The 23,372-nt window shown below is 40.3% G+C and overlaps 1 protein-coding gene across 18 annotated transcripts in view; it reads left to right on the forward strand.

Moving 5' to 3' along the window:
- SCYL3 (SCY1 like pseudokinase 3) overlaps window positions 1-23,372 on the forward strand; it is a 41,497-nt gene that overhangs the window by 4,467 nt on the left and 13,658 nt on the right. For 14 of the 18 annotated variants that reach the window (XR_014843889.1, XR_014843891.1, XR_014843888.1 and 11 more), the window contains 8 exons: window positions 906-1,123; window positions 12,410-12,595; window positions 14,383-14,496; window positions 16,401-16,457; window positions 17,677-17,779; window positions 19,465-19,576; window positions 21,513-21,590; window positions 23,110-23,249. Coding sequence is in view for 9 of the 18 variants with exons in the window: in XM_005663107.4 (XP_005663164.2) it covers window positions 959-1,123; window positions 12,410-12,595; window positions 14,383-14,496; window positions 16,401-16,457; window positions 17,677-17,779; window positions 19,465-19,576; window positions 21,513-21,590; window positions 23,110-23,249 (955 nt within the window). In the remaining 9 variants the exon portion in view is untranslated. Of the gene's footprint in view, window positions 1-905; window positions 1,124-12,409; window positions 12,596-14,382; window positions 14,497-16,400; window positions 16,458-17,676; window positions 17,875-19,464; window positions 19,577-20,043; window positions 20,147-21,512; window positions 21,591-23,109; window positions 23,250-23,372 lie in introns of those variants that run through there. The other 4 variants (XM_085022455.1, XM_085022457.1, XM_085022456.1 and 1 more) reach the window with 2 other exon arrangements.

Below are 23,372 nucleotides of genomic sequence, written 5' to 3' on the forward strand. Positions count from 1 at the left end.
GCTTACAGTAGGTGCCTGTGCACACAGTAGACCCTTTGCTCCTCTCCCAATACCACTGGACTGCTCTGTATTGCCTGTTGTAACCACATGAGTTTGTATCCTGTTATATAGAAACATGTGTTCTTATTGTAGAAAATTTGGGAGGTGCAGGCAAATGTATGTGAATCACCTATGATCTGACATCTACGGCAAACCTCTGCTAATACTTTAGCATATTTTTCCAAGTCCGTGTGTGTGTGTGTGCGTGCATTTATGTGTGTATAATACATAAATAGCTATAGCTATAGGTTTATCATTACAGATTTCTTTTTAAAACAACTTTGTTGAGGTCTAATTGACCTAATAAACAACATTTTTAAGGTGTACAGTTTTATAAGCTTTGATATTTGCAAACATCATCAGAATCATAATCAAGATACTGAACATATCCTTTTCCCCCAGGTTTCCTCATAGCTGTCTAATCCTTTCCTCTCCCTTGATCCCTCTAACTGCTCCCGCCCCAGGCAACTACATCTATTTTCTGTCATTGTAGAGTACGGTGTAGTTTCTAGAACCTCGTGTGGGTGTGGGTTTTTTTTTGCATTTGATATTATACAGTTTTGCTCTTTCCCCCTTTTAGCATACCTTTGAAAAGCATTATGGGCAACCTCATGGTTCCTAGTCCTATTCGTTAACCACTGTGCCACGACAGGAACTCCTAAGTGCTTTTTGTCTAGAGTTGTTAGTTGTTACCTGACAAGCATTTTGGGTAATTTGCTGAGCATTTACTATTTTTATTGTCAAACAGCCTAGTTTATGAGGATTGTAGGAACTTTGTGTCTGGGTCTGAGTACTTGCCTATCTCTGTCTGGCTCATGTCACAGATAGGGACTCAGTGTTTGGAAATATTTTCTATTTTCTTTCAGGTCTGCTTGGCTTTGAGGAGGGGCTGCAGCACCACAGCCTCAGGGTATAAGGGATGGGATCAGAGAACAGCGCGTTGAAGAGCTACACCCTGAAAGAAGCACCATTCACCTTACCCTCCGGACTTGCTGTTTATCCCGCTGTCTTGCAAGATGGTAAATTCGCCTCCGTTTTTGTGTATAAGAGAGAAAACGAAGACAAGGTTAATAAAGCTGCCAAGGTACTGTGATAGGTGATTACTTAATGGTTGTACTTTTTACGTCTTGTTTTCTATTTAAGAAATGGAATTAGTAAAGTTCAAAGGGGGCGGGTCATAAGGAATAGTATTTTTATTCATGTCCTTGAAAAATATAGTTGTCCTTACCTCATGGGAGTGTCTCCAGTGTGCATGACAAGGTCAAGTACTGCAGATAGGCCAAAAGCTTTGTACAACTCAGCATGATAGCTCTTATTGTCATATTTTACTTTTTTAGTGAGAAAGTTTGGGAGGTGATTTTATGTGGCTTATAGAAGAGAAAAGGACTTAATCTAGTTTAGCAAAAATGCACTAAGTGCATTTTAATTAGTGTATTAAATATTTTAGGAACTGTAACTACTGTTTTTTTTTTTTTTTTTTTCTTCTCTGAGGCATTGTGTTGCTCAGAGAATGTGAAACTAGAATGCTGGACCGGATGCCTCAGAGAGAATGTGGCCTGGGCTCTAGTTCTTGCTGAGACCTTAGAGCGTAACTTCAGGCGGCTTCAGTTTCCTCCTTAGGAAAAAGATTCTTTTACCTCACACCTCCTAACCACTGCTCCTGGTAAAGGGTGCCAGTGTATTAGCATGCTGGCTGACCTACTGTCAGGGGAGCCTGGCCTCTTATTAAAAAAAATGATTCTCCCTCAGAATATAATTCAGGAAAACAAACTAAAGTGTCTTTTCTAATTAAAAAAACAAAAGTAAAGAGGCATTAGCTGATATTTCCTTGGATAGCTAGCATTTCCTTGGGTATGCAGCCATTTAGATTATCTTCAGGAAGGTTCAAAAAAGGCAACGATAGCTGCATTAATTAACTCTTCAGTGTTTATTGTGGCAGGCCTACTTTTCAGATTGATTTGTTATCTTTATTTTATTAGAATTATGATCTATATAACTCTGAGTCACTTTGTACTATCAACAAGTATGAAACATTGATATCTATTTCATAGGTCTACTTAAGTGGTTTGTACCTTTTTAATGATTATAAAGGGTTATATTATAATATGTAATATTAGTAATTAAATTCAAATTATTTTTCCCCCTTGGGATCATACCTTTCTGAGCCATGACTGGGTCTTTTCAAGAAGTTCATACTTGTCTCTTATGGCCGTCAGGTCATACTGTGGCTTTGAGTACCTGAGCTGTGAATCTGAGAAATTTGAAATGGCAACAAAATAATAAGGAGTTTAGATGTAGGTCACAATATTTGAGAAATGTATGGCATTGTGTCAGGTTTTATGGGCTTGATTTCCTAGGTACATGAAATATTAAAACAACATAATTAGCTTGCTTCACTTTTGCTAGAGTTCAGGTTCCTAATCCTACCTTCAGTGGTTCTAATGACCATTTCATGCAGGTAAATAGTGTTTTCCTTGCCAAAATTTGTTTGGTAGCAAGTTGTAAATAAAAAAATAACGATTACTGCACCCTGTTCGGCCTCTGGAATAAGATGAAATGCAGGTATAACCTTTGGCCACAAAACAATATCAGAAATACTTCAAGCCCATCACACCTTCTTGCTTTATCTTGAATTCCCTAGCTGTAATAGTATAATTTTCTGCCTAGTGACTCTGAGTCATTTCTAACCAATAGCCTATAAGGAATGATAAATCCTAAATCAGAACTTGGTTCCTGTGGTTTGCTATGATCTAAGTGCTTAGTTAGGGCTTCATGGTAAGTAAAGCTCAAAGAATGTTTCCTGAGTGTCTTTATACCAAGCATCCACATCGGAGTTGGTATATAGACGCTATGTAACTGCTCTGTTTAGTGCCTTGGGAAACAACATGCTCTTCTAAGGGTGATGGGTACAGGTGGCTTTGTGGGAGAGTTGGTTAACATATTTGAGAACCCACGATGTGTGGGCATGAGAAGGAAATAGAAGAGATGATTGCTGTGCATTCTACTTAAAGAATATTTTACTGCTCTTCCTTTTGTTGACATTTTCTTTCTGTTCCTCTCCTTCTCAGCCCTTTTCTATGCTATTTACAACCCTTATTCCCATAAATAAACTTCCCTACATTGTCAGCTTTTTTCTCTCCTTCAGCTGTGGCCACAGCATGCAAAAGTTCCCAGGCTAGGGGTTGAACCTGTGCTAAGCTGTAACCAACCAGAGCCACAGCAGTGACACCACCAGATCCTTAACCCCTTGAGCCACCAGAGAATTCCCATTGTCAGCTTTTAAAAAAATTATTTCCTTCCCAGAGTTTCCATCGTGACTCAGTTTTAATGAATCCAACCAGTATCCATGAGGATGCGGGTTCAATCCCTGGCCTTGCTCGGTGGGTTAAGAATCCAGCATTGCCATGGGCTGTGGTGTAGGTAACAGACGCAGCTTAGACCCATGTTGCTGTGGCTGTGGCATAGGCCAGCAGCTACAGCTCCGATTTGACCACTAGCCTGGAATCTTCCTTATGCTGTAGGTGTGGCCCTAGAAAGAGAAAAAAAAATCATTTCCTTGCCCTCATGATCAAAATCTGGTTCCCTTATAAGTCCTCTGAGCACTGTCCATTCAGGAGAACTTGAGTACTCCCCCTCCCTCAGGTATGATAGGGTCACCATGGGGAACTGGCTCTTTCCAAGCTCCCACCAGTTTTCAGACTTCATATTCTCATCCTTGCTTCTCTAAATACCTGTCAAAGCTTATTATCTGAGCTCCAGAGCTATATTTCCACCTGCCTATTAAATATCTCCACCAGCACCTAAATGCAGGCTTTCCAACCTAGAATCCTTTATCTCTTTTCCTTTCTGCATTTTCCTACTAGTTTATGATCTAACCTCCAGGCAGTGGACATTTAAAGGCAGAATGTACTTCCATCTTTGACTCAGATTTGCATTTTAGGAATACAAGGAATAATATTTCTCCCTGAAAATTCTTGCTTTCTGGTTTAGACATCTTGTTATTTTGTCATATTTCTTTAATGAGTGAAATTAAACACTGTCTAAAAAACTTGCAAGTGAATTTGAGCTATCGTTAAGAACCACTATTTTGTGGCAAATCAGAGGCAGAATGGTAATGAAAAGTTAAGCTCCTAAGGCTTGAATTAATTATCTGGATAGCTGAGTCATAACTGATTCCCTAACAGTAGGGATAGTTTATATTTAAGGCTAGAATCTCATATTTAACATCTCTGTATGGGCCTAGGTAAGTATACATATTGCCAAATTATCTAGTACTACTGTATTTAATAATACAGGTCTTTACTCAGAATCCTCTTTCAAAGATCAGTACCTAGTGCAGTGAATGAGATGTGATAACTATTCAGTAACTTTGGGACAAATGCTTACAAGTCACTTTCATTCGACAAGTCTCCTTTCTTCACCAGAGCAAGAGCATTTATCTCTCAACTGATGTTCATTGAGAAGATATCCTAGTTACACTTAGTGCATATTGTTGCTCCCTCTGTGCTTTGGAGTAGCAGAAGCTTGAATCAAGAAATACTCAGAAAGTTCCCTGGTGGCATAGTGGTTAAGGACTCAGCATTGTCACTTCTGTGGCTTGGGTTTGATCCCTGCCCTAAGAACTTCCTTATGCAGTGGGCATGGCCAGAGAGTGTGTGTGTGTGTGTGTGTGTGTGTGTGTACATACATATTTCATTTCTGTTTGAATTCTTAACTGCTGACCTCTCCTGTGAATCTATGCCTAATTTATGCATAACATTGTGTGTGCCAAAGCTGAAAGACAAATAAGTTAAGGGACTTGTTCAGAATCATGCAAGGAGTTACTCCTTACTTTCTTGCTTCATTACACAAATCGTTTTAGATCAAGAATTTTACTGGGCATGTAAGGTAAAAAAAATAAGCAGAAGTAAAAGTTGAATTTATTTTTATTAATCAGATGGACATTTATTGACTCTGTATTTCCATGCCAGCACTGAACCAGGTAGATTCCTTCAGACTTACTAATCTGCCCTGAGTATTATTAGAAGGAGAATAAAAGAAGGTTTAAAACCAAAGGAAAACAATTAGACATAAAAGCTGAATGAAGATTTTTTCCTGATGAAGTATTTCATGTTTGGCTTGCAAGTTATTTGAAATGTTTCTCATAATGAAAATATGAAAGAGGCTGCATAATTTTACTCAGAAACCACAACTCCAAAGATACTTGTAAGAAGTTCTCTTCATTTAGTACTCTTTCAACCAGCCCACTAGCACAATTCTTGGCTTATCTAGGCCTTTGATACACTGTTTGTTTATGTATGGATGGATTGTTTTAAAGGCAGATATACAAAGTAATAGTTTATAATTGCTAGTTAAAGAAATTCTAAACTCTTGTTTATTAGAGTAACCCAGGGGAGGGTAACAGCTTCCTTCTTAATAAAAATAAACCCTATTGGAGTTCCCGCTGTGGCACAGTGGGTTAAGAATCCAACTACAGTGGCTGGGGTCACTGCAGAGGCATGGGTTGGAAACCTGGGCAGGCACAGTGGGTTAAATAAAGTATCCTGTATTACCACAGCAGTGGTGTGATTTGTGGCTCAATCCATGGCCAGGGAACTTCCATATGCTGCTGGTGTGCCCATAAGAACCAAAACAAAACAAAACCCCTATTGGAGCTACTCCAGAGTTGCCAAAATTTGAGATAAGAAATAATTTGGACACATCAATCCAATCAGAAGATTCTCTTATGATCTTAACTGGGTGAAGCTTAATAGACAAGTTCGAGGTGACTGATACAAAACTTGTACCTGTGCTGCATTGTGGACTCTTAAACGATCTCCTATTCTTCCAAGAAGATGTTTTGGAACATTGTGTACTAAGTGCTTATTTAGGAAAACAAAACCTGGTATTAGATTGAGGGTCGTTCTTCTCGAGATGAAATCTTCCATCACTTCCCTCCCATTTTGATGATTGGTTTGCAAGGCTTCCCCAGGTGCAGTGGATTGTATAGGGTAGTCCTTAGAGATTTAAATTCATGTAATTTCTTTTAGAAAAACTGAGTGAATTAAAAGGAAAACCACTACTCCAGCATTTTAAGTTTTGCTGTACATACATGATAAGATTATTACCTGGATTAGGAATTTTGAATTATGGATCTCCTAAATTGCTCAAGTCAAATTTTAGGGGGTAAACAGAATGGGTGGAGATTGGGAAATCTGCATCTGATAGGCTGTTATAAGACCAACCAGGGAAGGAAAGCAGCTACACAGTTAACCTCTTATGTTCAGACCCAAATTTTCTTAAATTTGTCATCCATCAGTGTATACTCTTTGTTTGCTAAGAAAATAGGACAAAGGAAAAAGGTGTGCATTGGGGGAGAATATTCCATAGTGGGAATTTCTTTTTTGCACATAGGAGTTCCTTTAGTATTTGTTTTAAAGCTGGTCCAGTGTTGCTAAATTTTCTTAGCTTTTGCTTATCTGTAAAGCTTTTAATTTCTCCTCCAAATCTGAATGAGAGCCTTGCTGGATAAAGTAATCTTGGTTCGAGGTTTTTTTCTTTCAACATTCAGTGTATTGTGCCACTCCTTTCTGGCCTGTAGAGTTTCTGTTGAAAAATTTGCTTATAACCTTATCAGGGTTCCCCTGTATGTTATTTGTTTCTTTTCCCTAGCTGCTTTCAGTATTTTCTCTTTGTTTTTAATTTTGGTCAGTTTGACACGTGTCTTGGGGTGTTCCACATTGGGTTTATTTTATGTGGAACTTGTTGTGCTTCCTCAATTTGAGTGAGTGGTCCCTTTCCCATGTTAGGGAAGTTTTCAGCTATTATCTCTTCAAATTCTCTCTTTGAATTCTGGCACCCCGCAATACAGACGTTGGTACATTTAACATTGTCCCAGAGTTCTCTGAGACTGTCTTTATTTCTTTTTGATCCTTTTTGCTCCTGCATCAGTGATTTCCACTAGTCTGTCCTCCGCCTCCCTTATTTGTTCTTCTGCCTCCTGTATTCTGCTGTTGGTTGCTTCTAATGAATTTTTTATCTCAGTTATTGTATTTTGCATCTTTGCTTGCTTAAGTTTTAATTCTTGGATTTCTTTGCTCAGTGTTTGCTCTAAATTATCAATCTTTGCCTCCAGTCTATTTCCAGTGTCCTGCGTCATCTTTACTATCAGCAGTCTAAAGTCTTTTTCCTGTAGGCTGATAATCTCCTGATCACTTAGCTGTTTTTCTGTTTTTTTGTTTTTTTTTTTTTTTTTGCTCCCTTATCTGAGTTATAGGTCTCTGCCTTTTCATTTTTTATAGGTTTTTGGTGTGGTGTACTTTTTGCAGACAGTAAGAGTTGTAGCCTCTCTTCTGATGTCTGCCCCCATTGTGGCTGAAGTTGGTACAGGGGTGGGAGGGGCTTGCTGTAAGCTTCCTGTTGGGAGGGACTGGTGCCTGCCCACTGGTAGGTAGGGCTGATTCCTGTGCCTCTGGTGGCACATGCTGATGAATATTCCCAAGAGCTTTGCTTCCAATGTCCCTCCCCTGCAACGAGCCACAGTCACCCCCTGTTTTCCCAGGAGATCCTCCAAGAACTGCAGTCAGGTCTGACCCAGATTCCTGTGGAGCCCCCCCTTCGCCCTGGGACCCATTGCTCATGAAAGCCTGTGTGCACCTTTCAGAATGGGGTCTGTGTTTCCCCCAGTCCTGTGGAGCTCCCACACACAAGCCCCACTGACCTTCAATGCCAGATGCTCTGGGGGCTTTTTCTTCCACTGCCAGATTCCCAAGCATGGGGACCTGACATGGGGCTCAGAATTCTCACTCCTGTAGGTGAGTCTCTGTGATACAGTTACTTTCCAGTCTGCAGGCTGCCCACCCAGCGGGTATGGGGTTGCTTATATCTCGTAATCCCCCTTCCTACCTCTTGATGTGGCTTCCACTTTGTCTTCTGGAACAGGATATCGTTTTCCAGTCCATTTGGTTGAAGGTTGTTCAGCATTTGTTTGTAATTATGTTGTTTTTATGAGAGAAGGTGAGCTCTAGTCCTTCTCTTCTGCCGTCTTAATCCTTTCTGGGAATTTCTTAAGTGGGCTAGCCATACCCTAGGGACTGTGCAACATTCATTGTCCTTTGAGGGAAAAATATTGAGAATGTCTATTTAAATTTATTTTTACTCTTTTGTTTTGGTACTTTCTCTTTGGGTATTTTATGGTACTGTATGTATTTTATTTATATATATACAAAATGTATATTATATATTTGTATTATATATTATGCATAAGGCACTTATCTAATTTTTTTTACTGGTGTGAACAAAATCCTTTGACAGTCACTTTTCTGGACAATAAGAAAAGTTTTAAAAATGGTCGAATATTTTAAAGGAGACTACGTAGTTCATAAATAAAAAGGCAAAAAATAAGAAAATAAGATCAACAAAATCAAAATGTTGGAGTTTCCATTATGACTCACTGGGAGAACCTGACTAGTATCAATGAGGATGTGGGTTTGATCCCTGGCCTTACTCAGGGGCTTAAGGATCTGGCATTGCTGCATGCTGTGTAGGTTGTGGTGGATGAGGCTCAGATCTGGTGTGGCTGTGGCTGTGGCCTAGGCTGGCAGCTATGGCTCTGATTCGATCCTGAGGTTGGGAATTTCCACATGCTGCAGATGCAGCCCTAAAAAAAGAAAAAAATTTGAAATGTTTACCCTTCATTAGGGTGCTAATCCATTCACAATTGTTTTATGGCCCAGCATATGGTCTGTTTTTGTGAATATTGCATGTACATTTGTAAAGAATGTATATTCTGCAGTTGTTGGATATAGTATTTTCTAAATTTCAGTTTGATTAAGGTAATTGATATTGTTCAGGTTTTCTGTTTGTATTTATTTATTTAAGGTAGTTTTTTTGGTAAGTTTTATTGATTGTTGAGGTACAGGCTTTAAAATCTCCAACTCTGATACTGTGATTGTGGAATTGTCTATTTCTTTCTTTCATTTTCCCAGTATTTGTTTCATGTGTATTTTGTGTTTCTGTTGTACACACTTGTTATGCATATACACACTTATAGCTACTAGGTCTTTTTAATGAATTGTCCCTTTTATTCTTTAAGTACTAAATGCATTTTACCTCTGGCAATACTCTTTGTCTTGGAAGAGTATTTTGCGTGGTAGAAATATATCCACTCCAGCCTTCTTATGCTTACTGTTTTTATGGTATATTCTTTTCTGTCAGATTTATTTATTTTCTGTCTGTCTACCTAGCTCTGTGTTTAAAGTATGTCTTTTATAGGCAGCATAGATTTGGGTCTTCGTTTTTTTATTCACTCATAATTGGAGTGTTTAGATCATCAACATTTAACGTAATTACTAGTTTGGTTGAATTTTATTATTATTATTATTTATCCACTTCTGCTTTTTGTTCTGTTCTCCCTTTTCTTATGAATTATTTTAATATTTTTAGTATTCCATCTAATGTGTCTTGATTTGAGGGGCTATATTTAATTTTTTTTAATGGTTGCACTAAAGATTTCAGTATACATAACTAACTCTTAACAGTCTACTTGTGGTTAGTATTGTACCACAGTCACATAAAATATAGGAGCCTTGGAATCATGTAGTGTCTCCAGCACCCAACCTTGCTATTCTTTTGTTACGTAAATATCAACTGTATGGGTACATGCTTGTGCAAACATATGCATCAAGGCACAGATTGAAAACCTCACCAGGCAGTGATAACAGTATTTATAGTCATACATATTTTAAATAAGAGATCAAAGTGTGGCCTTCAAATTTATCCTGATACTTACTATCTCTGATGCTCTTCCTTCAATCCTGAAGATCCAGGTTTCCCTTTGATATCATTTCCCCCTCAGCTTGAAGAACTTTCTTTAACATTTTTGTAGAACAGGTCTTCTAGGAACAACTTTACTCTTTTCTCTGATCAAAAATGCCTTTATTTTGCCCTCTTTCCTCATAGGTATTTTTGCTAGATACAGAATTCAGGGTCGATAATTTTTTTCCTTCATTGCTTTGTCTTTTGAATTCTATTTTCTTATGAGAAACTAGTATCAATTCCGTTTGTTATTCCCACCTAATGTGTTGTATTTTTCTAGCTGCTTCCAAGATTTTTTATTTCTCTTTGATTTTCAGCCATTTGATAATGTAATTAGATGTAGTTTTCTTTGATTTATCCTATTTGGTGTTCTTTCTTAAATCTGTGAACTTAAGTATTTGGCCAAATCTGGGAAATTTTCAGCCATTATATTTTTATACCCTGATTCTTTTTTCTTTCTTTTTCGGAATTCCAGTTACGTGCATTATATTTTTGGTTATTTTCACCCAGGTTTCTTAAGCTTTGATCATTTTTTATATTTTTTTGTCTTTTGTCTTTTTAGGGTCTCACCCATGGCTTATGGAGGTTTCCAGGCTAGGGGTCTAATTGGAGCTACAGCTGCTGGCCTGCACCAACGCCACAGCAATGCCAGATCCGAGCCACGTCTGTGATGTACACAACAGCTCACGGCAACTCTGGATCCTTAACCCACTGAGCAAGGCCAGGGATCGAACCTGTAACCTCATGGTTCCTAGTTGGATTCATTTCTGCTGTGCCACGACGGGAACTCCTGATCATTTTTTAAAAACTACTTTTTCCTTTTTTTCTTTTTTTCAATTGTCTACAGCTGTGGCATATGGGCCAGGGATTGAATCCATGCCACAGCTGCAGCAACACTGGATCCTTTAACCCTCTGTGCCAGCCAGGGATCACATTTGCGTCTTCACAGTGACTGGAGCCACTGTGGTAGGATTCTTTTTTTTTTTTTTTTTAACACAGCTACACCTGTGGCATATGGAAGTTCCTGGGCTAGAGGTCAAATCAGAGCTGCAGCTGAAGCCTGCACCTCAGCCCTGGCAACACTGGATCTGAGCCACATCTGAAACCTACACTGCAGCTTACGGAAATGCCAGATCCTCAACTCACCGAGTAAGGCCAGGGATCAAACCCAAATCCCCAGAGACAGTGTCGGGTCCTTAACCCTTTTTTCTTTAGATTGGTTAATATCTTCAGGTTCACTGACTCTTGCATCTGTCATCATCATTTCAGTTACTTAGTCCATCAATTGAATTTTTAAATTTGTGATATTTTATTTTTAGTTTCTAAAATTTCCATTTTAGTTATTTTATGTAACATTTATTTCTCTTCTGAGGACTTCTGTCTTTCCACTTCTAACTATTTCTTTTACCTTCAAGGAAGAATGGTTGTAATAGCTGCTTCAAATTCTTTCTGATAATTCTAACATCTGGTATGTCTGGTCCATCTTGGGGTTGATATTTGCTATTGTCTTTTCACGTTTTCGTGGTTCTTTGGTTTGTATCCTGGACATTTTGAATGTCCTGTTGCATAGACTCTTGTTTCTGCTATAGTCCTCTGGAGAATGTTGATGCTTTTTGTTTAGCAGGCAGCCACTCCCCTTAGGTTCAAGCTTCGTCTTTTTTTTTTTTTTAAACTGCTCTGTTCCTGTTGTGACGCAATGAGATTGGCAATATCTCTGCAGCACCAGGATGCAGGTTTGATCCCCAGTCTGGCACAGTGGCATAGGTCACAGCTGTGGCTTGGATCTGATCCTTGATCCAGAAATTCCATATGCTGCGGGGTGGCCAAAAATGGAAACAAACAAACAAACAGACAAACCCAAACTTCTCCTCTCAGCCTTCCTCTGCATGGTAGTTCAAACCTAACTTTGCTGTGTTGGTTTGGGTCTGTCCTGTGCAGGCTTGGTGCCGGGGTTAATCTGAGATCTGTGTGGGAATAGATAACTAGGGCATCTTCTTCTCCCCCTTTTTCCCCTCTGGGACATCCTCCTCATAGTCAAGCCTGCCTTGGTTCCTTTCTGTGATTCTCCTGGCCAAAAAGATGGGAAGATTTCTATTAGAATTTTAGCCACCTTTGCTATACTGCTTTGTGGTGGGGGCCAACCTTCGGTGCACAACTGTGAGAAGGGACATTCCCCAAACCAAGAAACTCACCCCCATCAGTGACTCCCTTCTGTAAGCTAAGTGTTTTTGTTTACTTTTTCAGAGATCTCAGGTGGTTGTTTCTGACACTTTGTTTAAAGTTTATAGCAGTAATCCTTGGAGATCTGGGCCCTTGGAGGACCTCCACTTCCATAACGGAACTGGAAGTCACTGGAATAGTGCAAATGTTGGTAATGTGAATACCGTCATAACAGAATCATAGCTTCTTCTTTGCCTGTTTGAATCTTGGGGCCATAGGTCAGGGAAGTAAGAAGTTGAAAATGACCTTGAATGTAAGTATACATTTTCTGACTTGACTACGACATCTATGAAACTTTAATTAATCTTGTTTTCAGTCATTCCCTTCACGAATTCCTCTGTTTGTATTTTTAAAGCACTTGAAGACACTTCGTCACCCTTGCTTGCTGAGATTTTTATCCTGCACTGTGGAAGCGGATGGTATTCATCTTGTCACAGAGCGAGTGCAGCCTCTGGAAGTGGCTTTGGAAACACTGTCTTCTGCAGAGGTCTGTGCTGGGATCTATGACATATTGCTGGCTCTTATCTTCCTTCATGACAGAGTAAGTAACCTGGACACAGTGCCTCACAAACCTTCATGTAGGTTGGGGATGGGGGAGGTTGGTGTAAGTGGTAGTGCTTGTAATTTGTGGTATCTAAGGAAATCATAATTTATTCTTCTTATCAGAAAACATCCTGAGGGAGAAGAGCACAATGAAAGGCACAGGAGATGTAATAGACAAGTGGTTTGTAGAATTGGCAACAGGTTCTTTGTCTCTGGGCACTTATTTATGGAACTTTTTTCAGTTTACTATAATCTCTCTAATTTTGTCTCAGTCTACCTAAAAATAGCTACAGATGGTATTTGTTATTAAGACAAGATAAAGGTTTAATAAAATCAGTGCTGCTCTGGACCACCATTCCTAATTGTTTTCAGGAGGGTTTTTTTTTTTTTTTTTTCCACTTATTTTAGATTTTAAAGAAAGAAATTACCATTTTTCAGATAGAGGCAGAGTTTAACACACCCTTTCCCATTCAAGTAGGTGGTACCGGTGAGAGACTGCCCCTTAGCACTGTGGTGATATTTGCTCTTACTTCTGGTCTGCTTTTTAACAGTATTTTTGAGCTACTGTTTCTTAATGAAATTTGCATTCTGAAGTAGGCAGCCCCCCAAGATTAAAAAACACCAGTCACAGGTTAGAAGCACTTTCATTTGCCTCATTTTAATATGTTTAACACTTTTCTGTTAATGGGAGACTGTCTCTCTAGATATTATTTGGATTTATCTTCTCTTAAAAGTGTGTCTGAGATTCACATAAGAAGAACTATTAATGCTCCACTGTGAGGAATATTTTCTTTGTTGGAGAAATGCGTGAATGTGGCAAAAGTCTGAATAGTATGAGAGTGAAGATTGGGAAAAATAAGCCCTTCTCCCGTCCTTGAGTCCAGCACCCTCCTTCTCCCTGTAGACAGCCATGGTGGTCCATGTAGCTAGCAGTCTAGAGGTGCTGTGGTGTATAAAGAGAATATCTCTGCTCCTCTTTACTTTTGCTCAAGTGGAGACATACTATACATATTATTCTGAACGTCCCTTTAAAAAATATATGGAGTGTTTTATATAAAAATATACATATTTGATCTGGTTGGTAGAATATTTTAAATGCATGTATCTGCTGGAATGATTTCTGGTTTGGAAAAAAAAAACATACTTCAATCCTGCGCTCATTTTCTCCTTTGCGCTCACTTATTTGACTGTACTCTTTTATAGTTTTAAATTTGGCTCTTCTGTGGTCTGTGGGATGTGTCTGGTGGTCCTTATCATTCCATTTTCCTCTTCTTCAGGCAGAATTTTTTTAATGCCCACTGACAAGATTTCAGGTGAAGTGGATCTGGGTTCGTGATAGAATGTAGGTGAGAAAGAATTTAGAGGAGAAAATTAATACAATAACCTCTGGGAGCAAAGATAAACTTTATCCTTAAAGGTCTTGGATGCAAGCAATGTAGGCTATAAGGACTTGTAAATTTATGTTTATGGACACGTGTATCTCTCCTGACTCCCATGGAAAGGGGATGTGCAGTATCTGAGCAGCGGCTTTACTGTCTATTAACCTGCCTCACTGGGCAGGGGGAGATAACAGAAGCCTTTCCATTGCATTTTTTCTTTTTTCTAACCTTGTAATGCTTAAGGCAGGCTCATGCAGTTTGTTATTCCTTAAAAGTTGTAGTTCCTTTTATTATGCCACAAGTAGGGAGACTTGCCGTAATCTTTTTTGGTGATTGGTACTTAGTTTTTTAAAACATCCACTCAGAAAATTGGAGTGGCAATCCTCTTCCTGTTCTTTTTTCCCAGGGACACCTCACACACAACAATGTCTGTCTGTCATCTGTGTTTGTGAGTGAAGATGGGCACTGGAAGCTGGGAGGAATGGAAACCGTGTGTAAAGTTCCTCAGGCCACACCAGAGGTGAGCCGGGTGACCGTCCCTCTTTGTTATTCAGAATTTTGATAGCATTTTGGTGTCTGGTTTTCACCTAGGGACTTGCCTTTAGTGTTAGGCGTGATCCTAGATTTGGAGACTTGACTTTTTTGTCAATACTCATATTCATAATTGTGGGATTTTATTCCCCAAAGAGGACCTAGGTCATTTATTCTTCTCATTTCATAGCTGAGGAGTTTGAGACTGAGAGGTAAAGTAGCTGGCAGCAATTTTTAATTAAATACCCCTCCTCTGTATTCCTGTATTGCCCTGTACTTAATTCTACCATTGAATGTTTGATGTTGAAATTAAACCTTCATACATGTGTTCCTTACCAGTGGTTGAGCTTATTGAGGGCAATAGTCTCGTGTATTTATCTTTAGATATCCACCTGGAATAGTGCCTGGCACATATTAATATGTATTAACAGTGCCTGGTCACTGAACAATCATTCAAGTTGTCCAAAGTCATACATTATGTCTTAGGGCTGGAATCAGGAGCTGTGCATCTCAACTCCCCCTAGTGGGCTGTGTTGCCACCATCTGTGGTATTTCTTATAATTTTGTCTGACAAAGATCTACAAATTTCCCTCCTGGATTGAGTGACATTTCTGTTCTGTTTTGCTTCTTATTTTCACCATTTTGCATGTTGCCACTAGACTTACTCTTTTTAAAAAGAAAACCCACTCCCATCATAATGTCCTGCTGGCGCAGCAGCTCACTGCCTTGCTGATTTGGCCTCATTTCCCCTGTCCCCTGGTGCGTGGCTTCCACATGGGCCTTGGTGCATGTGCACTTTCAGGGGTTCTGGCTTGGTTCAAATGCTCCTTCCACCATGAAGACATCGCTCTGGTTTCTGCCCCTGTGGATCACATTCTTCTCAGAAGTCACCTTACATCTAATTAGTATAATAGGATGTAATTCCTTCTGTGGGATACACCCCAGATTCTTTCCGTGCGCAAAAGGCCCTTCGCAGTCTCTTCCTCAGCTCACCTTCAGCTCTGTGAAGTTACTGAGGTACACATGGGTTGCTCGCATTCCACACGGCCCAGCTGTCTGCTTGTGTGTGGTTCCTCTTCATCCTCCTCTTCCTTTGTGTACCTGTCTGGTTTTGGGATCCCTGTCTTCCTGGGCTTTCTGTAAGACATAAAATGAAGCTGACACCCAGCTGAAGTCTAGATCTGGCTAAGCCTTCTCTTTGTGAAGCCCTCCCCCAGGTGCTCCCTATCCAATGAAAGTAGTCCTCCTTCTGGGTTTCCATGGCACTCAGCACATGTGATTAAAGTCCTTAGGCTGGGTTGTGAGCACCTCTCTGGCGGTGGGAATTTATTGCATTCATTTTGTATTCCTGGTGCCCTAAATGGTGTTTGGGATGTGTACAATCTTGAAAAATAATCTTTGCATCAGTGAATGAGTGTACGTGTTCTGTGGATATTGGTTTTGTCTCCGTAGTTTATAAGGTCCTAGTATATCTCATGTGGCAGAAAGCCTCATGATTGACTTTATTCAGTGAGAAGATTAATGATAGGTTTTTTTCTATGCTAGAGAAGATTTTATTTGTTAATATCTATGCAGGATGAGAAAGAAGTAGTGCTAATTATAAGAAGATCAGATACAGAGATGCCTCTGACCACCAGAGGGCATCTGTTAAATCAGCTGAAGGGAAAGGAAAGGGAGCTGATGTTTATTTTCCACTAAGTCTTATACCATGCCAGGTACTGTATCTATATTTTTTATTTATGAAGATTTTAAATTTGTGCATTTAATAGGTGGCAGTGGTTTGAAGGTTTCATTGCAGCTCTTTCCATTGCTCTTGGCTTTTGTAACTTGATGTAAGAGATTGATTCGCCAAACATGCATAAATTACTTTCCTTAATTTATTTCTCTGTCTAGTTTCTGAGGAGTATTCAGTCAGTAAGAGACCCAGCATCTATCCCTCCTGAAGAGATGGTAAGATGGTGCACTTCAGATATAATGAAGTCTTCTTTGTGTAACTGAGTATGAAGCTTAAAAACCTTTCCTCTGCCCATCTCTTTCTTTGTTAAGTTATAAATGCCTTGGAGTTACCTTGTGGCTCAGCAGGTTAAGGATCCTGTGTCATTGCTGTGGCTTGGGATCAATCCCTGGCCCTGGGAACTTCCATTTGCCTTGGGCATGGCTAAAAAAATTTTAAAAACTAAATAAATATAATAAATAAAATAGATGCGTCATAATTCCTCTGGCCTTGAAGTATTCTGAGATTTATACTATCATCAGAGTAGGGGCCTTTTTCTTGACACTTAGCTTACGTTTTTGATCATACAGACACTTGTGATATTGCTTAAAGAGGACCTCAGGGTAAACAGGGTTGTGGCTTCATAGCCATTTCATGGCAAGTCTTTGTACTTTACTGGAAGCCCTGAGAGTTGAGGAAGCAAGACCCCAGCCCTTTCCTCCCTTTCCTGTGTTTCACCCAAGCCAGTCATCTGCCTGTCTGGCTGTTAGTTCGGATTCCAAGATGTGAGGACAAGTGATTATTAATATTATGATGCTGGTAAAGAAAGATTATATTTACCAGTAAATTCAGAAGCAGATGTCTTAGTTTATTCTTATAACCACTATAGATATTGATCCCCAATGGCATATTTAATATGTTTTACAGGAAATACAAGCTCAACTATAGAACCAAGAGTTGAAATAAATCAAGCTTATTTAAGTCTTAACTGTGTGTCTATGTTAGTGTTTTACAAACAGATGATTTGTGGGTTTTGAATCAATTTAAGTGTCCTGGTCAACATTTTAAAGGAGGATAAAAAAAGGAATGCAGTAGAAAATGTAATTGGACATCTTGGGTAGTAAGGCTGAATATTGTTTTAAGAAACTTTTTGTTTCCATCGTGTGTGTATTTATACATATATGTGTGTATACTGATAACAAACAATAGTTATAATAATTTTTTTTACTCTGGTTTGCAGTCAGAAATGTTTTTGAAAGCCCCAGACATATAGTCTGACCTTTTTTTCTCTTTTGCCTTGTTTGATATTATTAATATCTCTGATAAATTCTACTCACTAATAGTTTTAAGAGCCTATAGTTAGCTTTGAGTATAATAAATGCAGAAATGGGAGAAAGTGCTCCATATGGTTTATAAGGCAGATCGTTTAGTTTTAATGGTCTTTCCTGCTTTTAGTCTCCAGAATTCACAACTCTTCCAGAGTCACATGGACATGCCCGCGATGCCTATTCTTTTGGGACATTGGTGGAAAGTTTGCTCACAATCTTAAGTGAACAGGGTGAGTTGGAGTTATACTACTGCTTCCACAGAATAAGTAGGAAGATCATCCACGGCCTGTTCCCTGTGGATTCAGAGGACTGCAGTCTGATCATAGTAAGGAACCTGTTGCTTTCTGAGTAACTTGTTTCAGGCAGATCTTTTTTTTTTTTTTTTTTTTTTTTTTGTCTTTTGTCTTTTTAGGGCCGCACCCAAGACACATGGAGGTTCCCAGGCTAGGGGTCTAATCAGAGCTGTAGCTGCCGGCCTACGCCAGAGCCACAGCAACACCAGATCCGAGTTGCATCTGTGACCTACACCACAGCTCACAGCAATGCTGGATCCTTAACCCACTGAGCAAGGCCAGGGATCGAACCCGCAATCTCATGGTTCCTAGTCAGAATCGTTTCCACTGTGCCATGACAGGAACTCCCAGACAGATCTTAATAGCAGTGGGAGAAGCTTGGGGTTTCTTTGCATAGTTCAAAGAATTTTAAGTAGAAGCTCTTTGAGCTATGGCTATCAGTGTTACATGTTATTATTTTTATTAATTAGTACTGGTATTTATGGTCTAAAGACTGTTCTTTACCTAGCCAGCCAGTAAGTAAATGAATGCAGTTACTGATCTATATGTAATGATCTGAAGAATAAAAATTCAGAGATTTATTTGTTTATTTATTTATTGTAACTTTTTAGTGCTGTGCTTACGGCATATGCAGGTTCCCAGGCTGAGGGTTGAATTGGAGCTACAGCTGCTGACCTACACCACAGCTATAGCAATGCTGGATCTTTAGCTCACTCAGCGAGTCCAGGAATCAAATCTGTGTGCTCGTGGATACCAGTCAGATTTGTTTCCACTGAGCCATGATGGGAACTCCCAAAGAGTTTTTAATTAATTTCTAAGTCAAGCTTAACATTTCTTTGTCTTTATTCTTTCAAAGTCCTTTGGATTTTTTCCTTGTGATTTCATTTACTCATTACTTTTTTCTCTTGTTGCCCCTGAAAGCCCGGGCAGGTGAACACATTGTTCCCTTCTCGGTTCTGTGATGGCATGCTCGGTTGGCAGCCTGCTTCCTTCTCCTTCAATGACTCCAGGCCTTCAGTTGTCCACCCATTAAGCGTCCTGGGGTCCATGTCACATTAAGCCCCTTACTGGTCTGTATCTCACATTGCAGAAGCTTTTTGCAGTTCTAAGGCTGTTTCCTCTGCCTGGCTCATGCAGTGCTCTGAAATTACAAGCTGTAACTTCATTCACCTATCAGCTCTGAGCTGTTCCAGCCTAAACACTTGAGAATTAAGCCCTCAGGCATCCCTGTGGGTAAGGAACTCACCCCTCGTCATGGTGTCTTAAAATGATGGCAATTATGTACCATCCTTGGAAGAATTGAAAATATAGTCATCCAGATTATTTCCTGTGTTCTAGGTGGAGAGGCCGTCAAAGCTACCCCTTACTAACCCTTCTCTAGGCCTGAGATGAGTGAAACTGACAGGAAATGAGAGGGGCTCAAAGGGGAGGCGTCTGAACAGGAGGTTGAATGCGTTGCCAATGAGTGTGGCTTAAGGCAAGCAGGAAGCTGTTTAGCATCAGCCAGGGCTTTGTTTGTTTGGGCTTTTACAGGTTGGTTTTTGCTCTCGTCAGTCTCCAGCTATAGAGGTCCTGGAAAGAGGGAGAAGGCATTGGAAACTAACTGTCGCTCTGGATTTCAGTTTCAGCGGATGTTCTCTCCAGCTTTCAACAGACCTTGCACTCAACTTTGCTGAATCCCATTCCCACCTGCCGGCCAGCGCTCTGCACCCTCCTGTCCCATGACTTCTTCAGGTGAGGGCGCCCTGTGTGATCCGCTGGCCGTCTTGCTGCTGCCTGCTCTGGTGGGTTATGCTCCAGCGGTGGGATTTGGAGGACCAAGTGATGCGTTCCCTCTCGTTGTCACTGTCCTTAATTAGGAGAGGTCGAATCGTGTCTGCATGGGAAAATGGAAGGAGAGATTGGCTTGCCTCTCAGGTTCCTTTTACAGATAGGAAGTTTTTGAAAGCCTTAATTGTCCTGGAGGCCTGGGTCTAGAAATTATAGCTAGATTCCTTAGCGCTTCAGAATGTGAAGAAGCCAGGATGTGTCTGCTGGTTTATATTTGGAAAGTTCATTGAGAAACTTAATAAACACCACCTCTCCTTTGTGCTGCCATTGTATTATTGAAATGAATTTGTTATTGTTGAATTTTTACTTGTTGGTGGGGGGTGGAAATGAGCTTATTTTTCTTCAGGCAGAAGATTGTTTTCTTTGTTTAGTAATACGTGATGGAAGAGCAAAGAAGTCGATTTAGAGGGAGGGCACAGTGTAGCTGTTAATACTGTCGCTGGATTCAGAGATGTTTTTGAGCCTCTCTTCAAGGTTAGTTTTAATTATGTGTCCTTCATTTTTTAATTTCCATGACTGCAGACCTTCCACACAGGTTAATTCCACATTCATGACTTTTATTACCAAAATCAATCTTATGTCAGTTGTGAAACTAAAAATCCTTATGTGCTTGCAGTCAGAAAGCCTGAGGAAAACCAGAGTGAAGGAAAGCTAATATTATCCCTAAAGGCGGGAACATTACCTGCAAGAGAGCATGGGGGGTGGGGTATATCATGAAATAAGGCAGAGGGGGTAGTTTTCTTGTAGTTATATGGGTTTCATTTGTCATTTATGTTCCAGAGAAACTGTTCAAACCTTTCCTGTTATGAATCTTTTAACCAAAGTATTTCCATGTCCTTTTGGGTGCTTCATAGTGATACTTGATTTACCTTCATATAGAATCTCTGCAAAGAAGAGTCCTTTACAGTAAATAGATTCTTTCACCACTGTGTGTAGTAAGAGTTCTTTGGTAAGAATTGTATGTTAAATAGAGAGGGGTGGGGGAAGCCAAAAACATGCACCAGCTCCCTCTTCCCGAAAAAAAGATTGTTACACATGAGGAGAGAGCCCAGCCAGAGGTAGGAGGAGCTGGGCTAGCGGCTCTCGCTGGGGCGGCACTTCAGTTAAGGCAGCTGTGCCTTTTCTCTGCTAAGGAGCCAAAGGGAAACAGGTGTGGATGTGAGGCGTGGAGACCCAGGAGGTCAGCTGTGCAGGCTGGGCGCTGAAACCTCTTCCCAGGGCATCATCCCCGCACAGTGGGACCTGGGCTGCCCTCCCTTGGAGCTGAGCTGGCCTCGGGACCTTCTGGAGGCCCCGCAGGAAACTGAGCACTCCTCTCCCTCTTCCCTGCCTGGCTGAAAAAAATAACCAAACAACTTACAGTAGGAGAAATGAGAAGACTCCTGTGACTTGTACCAGAAATTCCTCTTTCCCAACCCTCTTGAACAGATTTTACTTCACCAGAGGAGACTTGAGAATTAGCAACTGTTTGGTAATGGTAATACCATCTCTCCCAGGATATTTCATGTAACCACATCCTATTTCAACAGAAAATTTGGATGATTATCATGATTATTAAAACCACAGCATTTGTTAGCATTTGTGTATGTACGTGTGTGTGTGTTTAAACGTGTATCCTCTTCACAGATCTCTTTGATGTTCTTAAAATATTAAATTCCCTTTGGGCTTGTTCCATAGTATCAGTCTCATAAGCTTCTTAGTTAAAACAGAATCTTGCAAGTGGCATCGGGAAATGTTTCTTTGAGTATTATTATCGTGTGGTATGTGGTTATAGCTTCAATATTTAACATGCCATCTCTAATCTATTGTTCTGCATTTTTTTTTTCTTTTGGGAATTTAGGAATGATTTTCTAGAAGTTGTGAATTTCTTGAAAAGTTTAACATTGAAGAGTGAAGAGGAAAAAACTGAATTTTTCAAGTAAGTTCAGAAAGTTCAGTCCTCAAAATTCAGTAGCTGTGGGTTAAGTCCATGGAAAACTCCAGGTGTCCTAGAGAGGATGAGTCAGACATCTGGTTTCTTGAGCAAAGTTTAGTGACATTTCCTGTATGTCAGGCTTTCTGCTAGGCCCTGGGGTGGATAGTTCTGGTGAGGGGAACATAGAGACTGAGAATCCTTACATAGTGATAGAGCTTGAGGAGGGCACCTGAGAACACAGAAGACTGGGGAGGGATGGGTAGAGGAAAGGTATCTAGGCAGAGGGGCGATGTGAACCAGTACGCAGAGGCCACACAGCATGTCCTGTGCATGGAGTGACCCACATATAACTGGGCACCCAGCCTTGTAAGGGATGGAGAGGCTGATGCATGAGACAGAAACAGAGGTTAGAGGAGATTCAGAGAGAGAGCCAGGAAAGCTGGTTTCCCAAAGGAGTAGAGAATTTCAAAAAGATGGGAGGAATCAGCAGACACCTGCTCACTTGGCAATCAGGAAAGCACTGGTAGCCTTGTCTCCGAATGGTTTCAGCAGAGCAAATCAAACTGCAGTGACTTGAGAAGTGGGTGGAAGGTGAGAAAGTGAACTTGGGTAAAACCTCTTGAAAAGTTCAGAGAAGAGAGAACATAGAATTGTGAAAGTAGGAAATCAAGTCAAGGAAGGGCGTCTTTAAGGATGGAAGAGATGTGAGCATGTTTCTAGGCTGAAGGAACAGAGCTGGTGGCGGGGGAGGGAGGAGTTGAAGCCACAGGCCCGTGGTGGGGGGCGGCTGGCGGCGCATGGCCCTGCGAGAGAAGGGAATGTCTGGGCAATAGTTCGGTGGGGGTAGGGGTGAGGTCTTAAATAAGAGGAAACCTTCACATCTTTGGCGCCCGGAAAGGGGGTTGGGGTGGAAAGGTGGGAATGAGCTTGGATGTGGACCTGTCGGTCGGTAGTGGCTGAGGGGCGTGAAGGAGGTAGTGTATGGTGTGGCCTGTTTCCTGATAATGTAGGAGGCAAGAATCCCTGTTCAGGGTGATTTTATAGTGGGATAGTATTACTATTAATACCTAAGATCTGTATGTTTCTTAACAAAGTGCTTATACATAGGTTTTATTATTATTTTTTTAGTAAGTAACAAAAGCCAGTATTTTGTTTGGTGTGGAAACTTTAGATAATGAAACATCTTACACCTTTTAAATTTGAGAAAATACCTTTTACTAACTGAAAACCTCTGGCTTATCAGGGGGGAAAAAACGACACTTTTGCTTATTAATAAGGGGCAATTTGTTGAAAGCATTTCCTAGCTTGGATTGGAGGTTGTGGGTGTGCGTACTAGCTGGCTTTGCCTCATACCTTCTGCATTTTTCTTAAATACCCGGGGACTGATCTGTTCTCTTTCCCCGGCTACGTTTGATTCATCACTTTGATGGAAGTGGGATAAAGCTGTATATGTCTAAACTGTACAAGTAAGTTGATAACAGTGTCACAGCCAGTTTCCCAGGCTTTCCTTCTTTGCCCTCAGATTCCTGCTGGACAGAGTCAGCTGCTTGTCAGAGGAATTAATTGCTTCACGGTTGGTGCCTCTTCTGCTTAATCAGTTGGTGTTTGCAGAGCCAGTAGCTGTTAAGAGTTTTCTTCCTTATCTCCTTGGTCCCAAAAAAGGTGAATTTTTTTTTTTTTTTTGAAATATTGGCATTTAAGGAGTTTGGAAGTTAATGGTCCATATTTGAGCAGAGTGAGAGTATTACTTGGTAATCTATATTGCTTTGTTGGTAAAGTATTTAT

This window comes from Sus scrofa, chromosome 4 (genome assembly GCF_054392235.1).
Source record: "Sus scrofa isolate SSC_HxYL_T2T_F1_AM1 chromosome 4, Sscrofa_HxYL_maternal_Yorkshire_Landrace_v2.0, whole genome shotgun sequence".
Taxonomy (NCBI): domain Eukaryota; kingdom Metazoa; phylum Chordata; class Mammalia; order Artiodactyla; family Suidae; genus Sus; species Sus scrofa.